General features: G+C 34.3%; 2 protein-coding genes across 2 annotated transcripts; one reads left to right on the forward strand and one right to left on the reverse strand.

The window, feature by feature from the left end:
• Positions 1-381: 381 nt before the first annotated feature.
• On the reverse strand, positions 382-1,560 carry LOC105392339 (speckle-type POZ protein-like). The gene has a single exon (XM_011563949.3). It carries the CDS (start codon positions 1,436-1,438, stop codon positions 404-406), a length of 1,035 nt encoding a protein of 344 aa, XP_011562251.3. The 5' UTR covers positions 1,439-1,560; the 3' UTR covers positions 382-403.
• Positions 1,561-1,773: 213 nt separating this feature from the next.
• LOC119694336 (ras-related protein Rab-30) lies at positions 1,774-4,569 on the forward strand. The gene is made up of 4 exons (XM_038120463.2): positions 1,774-2,201; positions 2,869-3,052; positions 3,782-3,933; positions 4,309-4,569. The coding sequence occupies exons 1-4, from the start codon at positions 2,031-2,033 to the stop codon at positions 4,408-4,410; spliced, it is 609 nt and encodes a 202-aa protein (XP_037976391.1). The 5' UTR covers positions 1,774-2,030; the 3' UTR covers positions 4,411-4,569.
• Positions 4,570-10,527: the final 5,958 nt, after the last annotated feature.

Raw genomic sequence — 10,527 nt, forward strand, 5'->3', positions numbered from 1 at the left:
AAACATTTATTTTTGAATAATTAAGTATATTGTACACTTGATAACTATAACAAAATAATCAAATTGAACTTTAATCCAATCCATACAAGACCATTGATTTGGTAACAAAAAGGTAAAATCAATATTTTTATGTATACAAATACATACTCTAAAATAGGTACACTATAACTACAGAGATTTCCACTCTCCTGTGGTTGTTTTATAACTTAAAATCCATATAAATGTAATTAAACCTTTATAATTTATTTATAAATTTAACTATGAGATCATTTCTATACTATACCTTACCTAAATGGTTAAAATTGACCATAAGGTTGATTATTTCTATATTAATCATATTATTCTATCCAGACATTTTACTGTTAAATTACAAAATAAATGAATAAAATGCATCAGTTTGTATTTACTTGATATCTGCATCAAGATCGTCAGCCATGATATATTCATAGATTCTTTTGATCAATTCTACCGACTTCACCTTGGACCAGCCTTCAGTCTTTGTGATAAGTCGTGCTTGTCCGTCTTTTATGAATTCAAGAGTCAGCTGCTTCAGTGTGTTTGCGGAATGTAAGTCGGCCAGCTGCAGGGTTTCTATAGCATTTTCTACAGTCAGTTTCTTGTGTAGAGCTTCTTCACAGAGGCTCTTGAGTCGGCTGAGCTGGTAGTAGTCAGCTGCAGCTAGTAATTGCTCTGGGATCTCGTCCACTCGAGGAGCTTTGTCACTGTAAATGAAAGTGAGCACCTCTCTAAGCACTTCCGTCTCAAGAGGAGACTCCACAACATTGGTGAAGCATTCAGTTGTGTTGTGTTCAAAATGAGCCTTTAGGACCGCACTTCGGCTGGCTAGGACCGCCTTGTGAACTTTGTACTCTGTGCCCTCGGCCGACTTCATGATGACGTCAGAGAACATGCCATCGTTGAGGAGGTTCTCGAAGTCGTTGCTGAGCTGCGCCTCCGGCACGTTGGTGCGGTCCACGCGGATGTCGTTGGAGACCATGAATTGGAACTTCAGCCTCAGGCTCCCGTCGCTGAGGAGGAATATATCGCGCCCATCGTAGCTGGCGATATCGCGCTTGTACAGAGTCGCTAGATACTGCCATTTGTTCGCCTGCACAGTGTGGAACTCACGTATAACAATCGACCGCTCCTCAAAGCGTTTCAGGCATATCGTGAGTATTGATTTTAAAAACACAGGGTTCGGCGATAGGTAGTATATTTCGATGATATCGTTGTCTCGCCCGAGCAATTGCATTTTCAACTGGAACCTCGGGTCAGCTAGGTCCACACCTGGATCCTTTGATTTATCAGTGCGGAATTCTCGCGTAGATTTGTTTTCTAAAAGGGTAATAAAGTTTGGCACCGTCCATATTATTGTGTTTATCTTCGTCTGGCCCTCTGTGCGTGTCGTATAGTTTATGCTAGACATTATTTTGTTCATAACGCAGTTGTAGCTTCCGACTTGTACAGTATTATACGAATCAATTTTAATTTAATTAATTTTTAAAATGAAAAGCAAAGTTGTTTGAGTTTGGCTTGCACATTTTTTGTCTAATCTGTGAAATTGACAAATCTTTTTAATGTTTATGAACTTGTATCTGTGGTTTAAAAAAATATAGACTATTCGATTCGATGATTCGATTTGGATTCGATTAATTATATAGCACGAGTTTTTGTATTTACTTTTAGGACTAATTACTTCTACGCAACACGGCACAGAGTTGTCATCGTTTGTCAATTTCGGCTATTCTGTGTAGCTGTGTCCTGTCCAATCTTCAATCTTTTGTGTAGTGTAGAAATGAAGGACGATTTTTTGCTTCGCTAAAAGTGCAAACATATTGATAAAAATAACAAACATTCTCAGCTTATCTTATCTATAATGAACGTGTGATTGAATTTAAATGTGTTGATAGCGTATCAGTGTTAGATTTCTCACGGAGAAGTAAGCTCCATCAAGCGGAACCGTGAAGTTTTGTTAATTTATTAGCGAATTCTTTTATTAAAAGAATTTCAACAAATGTGAATCGGTTACGATGGAAGACTACAAGTTTCTCTTTAAAGTGGTGTTGGTGGGCAATGCGGGCGTGGGCAAGACGTGCCTAGTCCGGCGGTTTACTCAGGGACTGTTTCCACCAGGTCAAGGCGCAACTATTGGGGTCGATTTCATGATCAAGACCGTGGAAGTGGATGGGGAAAAAGTGAAGGTAGGTCCGAAGTGGCGGCGCTGTATATCGAATTGACAGAGTATAGCATTGTATTGTAGTCCTTTGTGCCAGTAAATTGTGGCTAGAACAAGGTCTTTGGTCATGTAGCCTTCCATGTAATAACTCACAATATCCCTTGCTTTTTCCTGTCTTTAAAACTATTGTTATTGCACTGTCTTTATGTTTTATTGCTAATGGAAAGATCTCACTTGAGGGTTTTTTATGTCTTGATTTATTGTCTGGACCAAATTAAGCCCCATAATTAGAATTTTTATTACTCCTGTGTTTGTAGTCTGTAGCTATTTAATTACCCTTAAAAATATATCTTTCCAATACACACACCAAACCTTATAATAATATAAATGATATCTACCTCATTTATTACCCAAAAGGCTACATGATGTATCAAAGTAGAACCCACAGGGTAGCAACAGTCATGCTTTTTTTTCTAATTACACTTATTTGAAACTTTATTTATTTATTTTCTTTAACTCTTTTAGATTTAAACCAGACAAAATAGATGTTTAATTGTCTCTGATATTGATTTTGATAATATTGATCTCTGTTATCTGAGGGAATAATTATTGTGTTGTTTCTGTGTGTGTTTGAAATAAATTTCCTTTCTTTTTTCTTTCTTGAAACTAACACAACAATCATTTAATTTCAGCTACAAATATGGGACACAGCGGGACAAGAGAGGTTTCGTTCCATCACACAAAGCTACTACCGCTCGGCACATGCTTTGATCCTGGTCTACGACATATCCTGTCAGCCCACCTTTGACTGCCTACCTGACTGGCTCCGGGAAATAGAAGAATATGCCAATAACAAGGTCTTGAGGATATTAGTGGGTATGTTGGGCAAACCTAGTACAATATAATAATACATATACATATATTCTATTATAATATTATCTACCCTAAATCCTAAAACTTTGGAGGTGAAAAAAATTATTCTGCACTGTTTATCTCTTTTTCATTCAATCCTATTTTATTTAATGCTAAACAGTTTTCCAAATAATTTCTTGCTACTACTTATGTATGACTAACATATTAAAATGTTGGTAAACTCCAGCTACACAGAGTAATGTCTGTCTGTTTCACATAAATAAAAAAAAAAAAAGGCTCGTAACCTAAAACAAATCTAGGTTGCCTAATGGTTTCTTGCATGAATTCAGATGGCTAAACAGGTAGTTAGGCATACCTGGCAAAGGAAAGCTTGCTGCTGAAGCTAGTACTCTGTATTTTTAGGAAGGATAAATCCCTTTTATTTAATCCTTCATTGCACAAATATATCATTAAGTGTACAAAGGCTTAATTCTAAAATCATTTTCTACCAGTCAACCCACAAGAAATACAGAAGAAACTATGTTATAAGATGTTGTGGGTGTGCTTTATTGACTTATTCTATTCTATTCTATTCTCTGTGGGGGTGTAAGTATCTGCACCTGGCTCTCTCGAGTGGAACCTTTGTGCATATCCCCAAGGTCTAAACTGCCTTCCTAAGCTTGGATCATTTCCTATCACGCTGGTCCACTGCTGCACTTTTTATTGACTTAAATTTTTACTTGAACATTCCAGGCAACAAAACAGACCGTGAGGACCGCGAGATCCCGCGGCACATCGGCTCGGACTTCGCGCAGCGCCACGGCATGTACTTCCTGGAGACCTCCGCCAAGGAGGCCGAGAATGTGGAGCGGCTGTTCATGGAGATCGCGCTGGAACTCATGGAGGTAAGAATTCGAAAATCGTCATCAGCCCGCAATCTTCCACTGCTGGACATAGGCTTAAACACTAGCGTTCCTTACAAAATATGTTGGTTACTCGAGTTCCCTTACGATTTACGTAACTTATTTCGAAACATTATGATAGTTTTAGAGTTCCATTGTATAACTATACCTACATATAACCTGTGAACGGCGGCATTTTCATATGTAGGAGTAAGTAGAAACATAAACAGATCAGAGTGAGATAGCCATTCGCCGCGTTATTGGTACTCAAATAACTACCCACAGAATATCGCTACCAATGACCGATAGACTCACCATCGCTTTTATCTAAAGAGCATTTAATTTAAATCAAAATTAATTAAACCTTTTAATTTTCAGCAAGCGAAATGCAAAGAGCTACCGAAGTACGACGGCAGCCTCGGACCAATCAACGGCAAGACCACCTCGGTAGGAGACAGTTCCTGCTGCAACCGCTCCTAGGTCACGGTCACTGATAAAATGCTACACTACATAGCTGTTCGTAAGTCCCAATAATCTCTGTGAAGTAATCTTTGAGAACTAAGGATAGTGGGTAAGCTCCAATTTCGCCATAGTCGGTCAGATCGTAACCAGGAATTGGTTCATCAATTATACATCATATTCATAGTAAATTCTTGACAGATGTGTAAAAAGTCAACCAATATCCATGGTTATGCTCTAACCCACTATAGCGAAATTGGCACTAAGACTTCTGTAAGTAAGTACTGTGAAACCAGATTTGACTGGTGAATAGGCAATGATAAGTGTAGATGGTTCCCGGGTTTTGGAAATAGTTTATGAAAATATTTTGTTGCTGGGTCAGTTTCGGAATCCTCTTTTTTACAACTTGTCTGATTATCATTTATTGATCACGATAAATCTTCGTAATGCAAATTAAAGAAATTGGGATATGGGATAATATCGTTTTCTGCCATTTTGGATGCAAAAACTAACCTTTTGCAGCTTATATAAAATTATACATGAAGAAGTCTATAACCAGATTGATATTTATTTTGTAGTAGCATGAACGAATTTAAATACTTATAAATGGCTGCTGTTAAATATCACAATCGGTATTTGAACTGATAGAATGTTTAGTAAATTTTAGCCACTATTGTAAACTGATCAATTTCAATACATATAAGTACAGTAGAGAGAGATCATGAGAGTTCGTTGGTCGTTACATTGAATCTAGGCGAAATAAATGCGATGTCACTGCAATATTTTTCAAGGAATATAGATTGTAATAAACAATAAATTTCTGCAACTATATAAGATTATTTTTAATAGTTATTACTGCTTAGTTACGTTTTAAAGGTTGGATATTATTGGAGATGGAATTTTACTAACTTTTATAATAACGCTGGCTTTTACAAAATGCTTTAAAAATATTAAGTTTTACCAATAATTATGAGGGGTTATTTTAATTTACTAACAAACATAAGGTCTCTGAAACTGTTGATTTTGGTTAAAAACCACGCTGTACATTATTATTAGATTATTTTTAATGTTATGATTTTGTGAGTTATATTCGGGTTTATAATTATGTTATTGTTGTACCTACTGGTTTAGCAATGGTTTAAATTAAGATGTTAGACTTAGACACCGAAAATTGCGATTAGGATGTACCAAAACGTTATTAATGTATTAGTAATACTTTTACGTAACCGAACGTAGTAGTACTTAGTTGAATTAGATCCTAGGCAAGAAGAATCGGGTTTTGATCTTAAGGGAGATGTGTAACAATTATTAACTTACGGTAATCTTAACAATAATTATAACTGCTACAGTAAATAATCAAAATAGACCTTAAAACTAAGACATATTAAGATCTAATTTTACATGAAAGGTACAGCTTTAGTTTTAAATCCGAAAATGAAATATTGGTCATATTTCATTTTTGTGAATATCATAGTCAATTTTGAAATGAAGCCAGACTGTAAAGTATTGTATTTTCACGCTATCAAAGAAAATGATGAATTGATTTCCTTATACCTCCCGACCTCTATAGTTAATTCGTCGATAGGTAATTCGTTAGGTGTCACCTTATCTTGGTTGCCTAAGAAATTAATAAAAACCTAAAACTACTATCGAATTACCTATCGACTAGAGTCGAAAATATTTGTGATTCGCACACCGTATAACTGAACAAGTTGTAAAGTAGTAAGTATGTTTTCGTAAGTTGTTACAGAAGTGAACATAACTAAGTATCTACATATAGCATTCCGCGTTAATAATATAAGAATGATAGGAAGTAAGTAGTAGTTTGTATCATGCTTGTTATTATTATTATTATTATTATTTTTTTTTATTATTTATATATTATATATTTTTAATGTTTTTATAAATTTACATAATTTATATAATTTACAATTACAAACTAAACTACCTATATATTATACAAACTAAACCTATGTACATAACTAAAACTATATGTAGAAGAGACCTTCTAAGCCTGGTCCCTGTGGGAGGGTTCCCAACACGCTGGCGACATTGCCCCGCTGGATCGCCAGACTCAGGCGCTGGCGGAGGTACGCCCCGGCTCGTTTGTCCCCTGAGACGTCTGCGAGCCGGGAAGAGATCTCTTTGACCAAACTTTTGGCATCCGGACCCCATGGCCCCATTGTTTCAACCCCAACTAATGCTTGTTATTAAAACTAAAATATAGATGAAGTAAGTAAGCAAATATACAGTTTTGCGACATCAACATATATAGTATAATAGAAATAACAACGCAAAAATATAGTCCACCCCTTAATCCCCCTATGATCTTAAATGCCACACTTGATGTTTTTGTAGTCGAAAAATTTAATACAGGACTTGAATATGTTACAGACTTTGCTAACGGACATTTGTCATTCAATCGTATTAAGTACCAAAAAATTCAAAAGATTGTAAATATTTAAGAATTTGATACTTAGCTGATCTCTTTAGCTTAATATAGTAACGTGCTTGGTTGTACAGTATACTGGTTTCATGGATATTAGCTAAGCTTATTGTGCGAATATTTTCGTGCGAAATAGTTGGTACCTGTTATTTTATGTTCTAATAGCTTTAGCTTTTTATTTTGTAAGTTAACAAGAGCTTTGCAACAAAGTATTAAGGTAAGCGTCTACCTTTCGGCATCGTATCGTAACGGACGCATCGCATTCATTATTCTTTGTGTAGAAATTCACACAAGTGCGTCCACTTCATCGGCATTGCCGACGCCGTTTCTCCATACATTCAAGTATGGAGAAACGGCGGAATTATCTGGCAGGTACCAGATATATTGATCAACTTTTATTATGAGTTATGACATCCCAGAAATCGCGAAAAAACAACTGTTTCGTATATAAGTATTGTACCTATTTTATTTTTTGGTTGGGTTAACGTGTTAGTTTTTCGTGGTTTCGATGGTCGTTATGAGAGTTGCTCAATATGTCAGGTGCAGTGACATGAATTCAGAAAGTTCAATGATAAAACTCCACTCTAAGGGCGTCTTGCACAACAAAGTTAATCAAAATTAAATAGTTTGCCTCTTGCTCTGACAGTATAATGTCAGAGCAAGAGGTCATAGATTTAATTTTATTTAACTTTGTTGTGCAAGACGCCCTAAGTCTATTTCAAAAAGCATTTGTATCCAATTGTTTTCTATGTTATTAGTGTTTTATTACTATCAGGTAGTTGTAACAATAATGTTATAAGCTTAGTTAACTGTAGTTTAAATACTAAAATACCACTGATATTAAAGAACGCTTAAACGTTGTATGTTTTGAAAATATTTATTTTAAAATGCTAGTGGTAAAGAAAAACATCTTATTTATTTACAATATTACTTATAATTACTTTAGTTAAAGATGTAATAATTCGGTTTAATTTACATCACTAATATTTTGTTGTAATTGCTATTGAGGTATAGGTACATGATGGGGTGCATTTTTATCAGTGATTGTACTAAAGGCTGTTTAATATAATCGATACAGTTAGATTCATAATACTTTAAATTAAGTATAGTGGTACAGACCTAATAATAACTAAACATTAAATTTCTTAGAATTACAAAAGTGAAAATTAAATTTGTCTTTAGTATGATTTATAATATGTATGCACTCTTGATTATTAATAAAAATATGAGCTATAACGTTGTCAATGCATAGATAGTTACTTACAATATGTATGTATAGACATTTTACCATTAAGATTTAAAAAATGGGCAAGATATGTGCATTATATTACATGTTCTATCATTCATACTTAAACACTTCGTTGTCAATCATCACATTCTAGAAGTTGTCTATGGCATATCAGATTGTCTATTAAACTTTCGTATTAAAATAACTATGAAAACGGTAGTTTTTAGCCAGAAATGTACCATCGTAGCTTTAAATTTACAGCAGAAACATATAATTATTTTAAGTTTTTTTCTGTTTCATTACCTATATCAGATACATAGCAGAATATGCAATAAATACTTCTACATTGGTAACTCTGCCTTATCTGTATGCGCTTAAGTCTTAAATGGATTTATTCTGTAACTTTAACTGCCTGTTTCACAATCTCTGTGTAAAGGTTAAGTATCTCTTAGATAAAAGTAATCTAGCAGTAGTATTGTTTTATCCAACAGACAAGTTTTATCCGGACTTTGTTAAACAGGCTCTAAGCCTATTGATTCTTTTAACAATATGTACAGTGACCCAAACAGAAACCTATCCCCTCTTAGAGTGACATTGGTACTGAGAGGTTGCCAGGTTTCTTTGCAGCCCACTGTACTTACCTAGTTCTTGCCCGGTATTTACTGAATGATATATTTTATTACATTGTTTGCTTTTAGGGAAACTTTATTTTATATTTTGTATGAAGGTGTCTTTTGTAACATAAGATTATCACAACTAATGCTAAACTATTCATATTTTATGTGCGTATTAATAAGTAAGTTTTATATTATTACAGACAGCATTTTTTTGCATTATAAATTGTGAATGTATACTTTGTCGGTAGGAATCTTGTCTAATTATTAATTATAATAATAAAAAAAGAGATTACGGAAAAAGTTTTTATCAGTATCAAGTGCAGTCAGCTTTATAAGTAGCTATACGGTTTTGTACCTTGTCAAACTCACAAATCGTCAAAGATTGATGGGAAAGGCAACACATTTATTCATCGTTTATGTTGGTACCGTGCAGCTACATAGCTTACTCTAGCTCGAGCACTGATAAACTTCTACATCTAGATTATAGTTCCAAACGGTAACGAATGAAATTATTTATATTATTATTCTTCTGTTATTTGTTGCTTTAGGATCTGAAAATGCTATTATGTTTGTGAACCAGGGAAATGTGAATGTCACCAAAGAAAGATTATGTATGATTGTAATACTCGCAATAAATAAACGATCACTTTGGTTAAGAAATCAAGGTTTTTTATTTATTTCAGTTCTACTCTGAAGGATTGCAACAGAAATTAGGAACTGAGGTTACTGTAATAGCTATATCTCATTCGACTGCATTCCACGTAGGTATGGCTACATTAAACAAAAAACTGTTTTTGAAGCATAGTACCTACCTAAATAAATAAATACCTACTTAAATTAATTAATACCACCTACCTACTTATAGTTCGCCTACAAGCTCCACTTCGCCTTAAAAAGATTCCTGTAGGAATTCAGGGATATGAAGTTAATCCAGGGGGCTGACTACAAAATATTTTAGTATAAACTTTCGTATACTCCACATAGGTACGTACTCCTAAAGAGGCCATGAACTCATGATTTAGTCATAGTTCTACGGAGGGGGAGTCCTTATTTTATTCCACATTTCTTGTGACTAGTCATCATGATTATTAATAATTATTCTGAGTACTGCGTGATATAACATTATTTATGGCAATGTATTTTCTGACATTAGCATTTATTTTTAATGGCAGCACCATGAATAAATATAGTGATGGGCATGATGTCTAGTATGCCAACAATGTTCGAGTAATATAATCGAATTGAAAAAATACTGAAAATGAAAAATGAAAAAATATTTATTTAAAAAGATTAAGAAGATACAAAAAATAGAGGTTGCAGCGTTTGTTAACAATTTAAAGGTGGTGATGTAGCAAGGGCTACCACACTAGGCTAGGCCTGTGTCGTGGACAGCCAGTAAACAGGTTTTTAACAATTGACAACATTTCAAATAAAATGCTCACCGATTTTATTTTATTTTCGGCGAGATATCACAAATTTAGATGACCCGTATTTTTTTATTTCTTAATATTTCTATGTTTTAATATATTTTTTTGATTTCAAAGTTCAAAATATTTTTAGTATGAGTGACGTCACGTCGCGGCTTTGGATAAAAATATTTTCGTTGCCTGCCTAACCTAAAAAAAAAAGTTGGATGACGTTAACTTGACATGAACAAGGACCAATCAGCTTCAACTTCAACTTTATTTTGTGGCAAGGACCAATCACGAACTTCCGTCATTGACAAGGACACATAAAAGTGACAGACATTTGAGTGATGTTTGTCATTGTCATTGTCAAAGTGACATAACATGTTTTTTTTTTGTTCATGTTTAAGAAGTAAAAGCACGTTTAATTATTATGCCACA

The sequence above is a fragment of the Plutella xylostella genome, chromosome 14 (assembly GCF_932276165.1).
Source record: "Plutella xylostella chromosome 14, ilPluXylo3.1, whole genome shotgun sequence".
Taxonomy (NCBI): Eukaryota; Metazoa; Arthropoda; class Insecta; order Lepidoptera; family Plutellidae; genus Plutella; species Plutella xylostella.

Bases quoted from the DNA above. Each gene is read 5' to 3' on its own strand.
- LOC119694336 (XM_038120463.2), top strand. From the start codon at position 2,031: ATGGAAGACTACAAGTTTCTCTTTAAAGTGGTGTTGGTGGGCAATGCG. The intron at 3,053-3,781 runs GTATGTTGGGCA...TGAACATTCCAG, and splicing joins GGTCTTGAGGATATTAGTGG to GCAACAAAACAGACCGTGAG. The intron at 3,934-4,308 runs GTAAGAATTCGA...TTTAATTTTCAG, and splicing joins TCGCGCTGGAACTCATGGAG to CAAGCGAAATGCAAAGAGCT.
- LOC105392339 (XM_011563949.3), bottom strand. From the start codon at position 1,438: ATGAACAAAATAATGTCTAGCATAAACTATACGACACGCACAGAGGGC.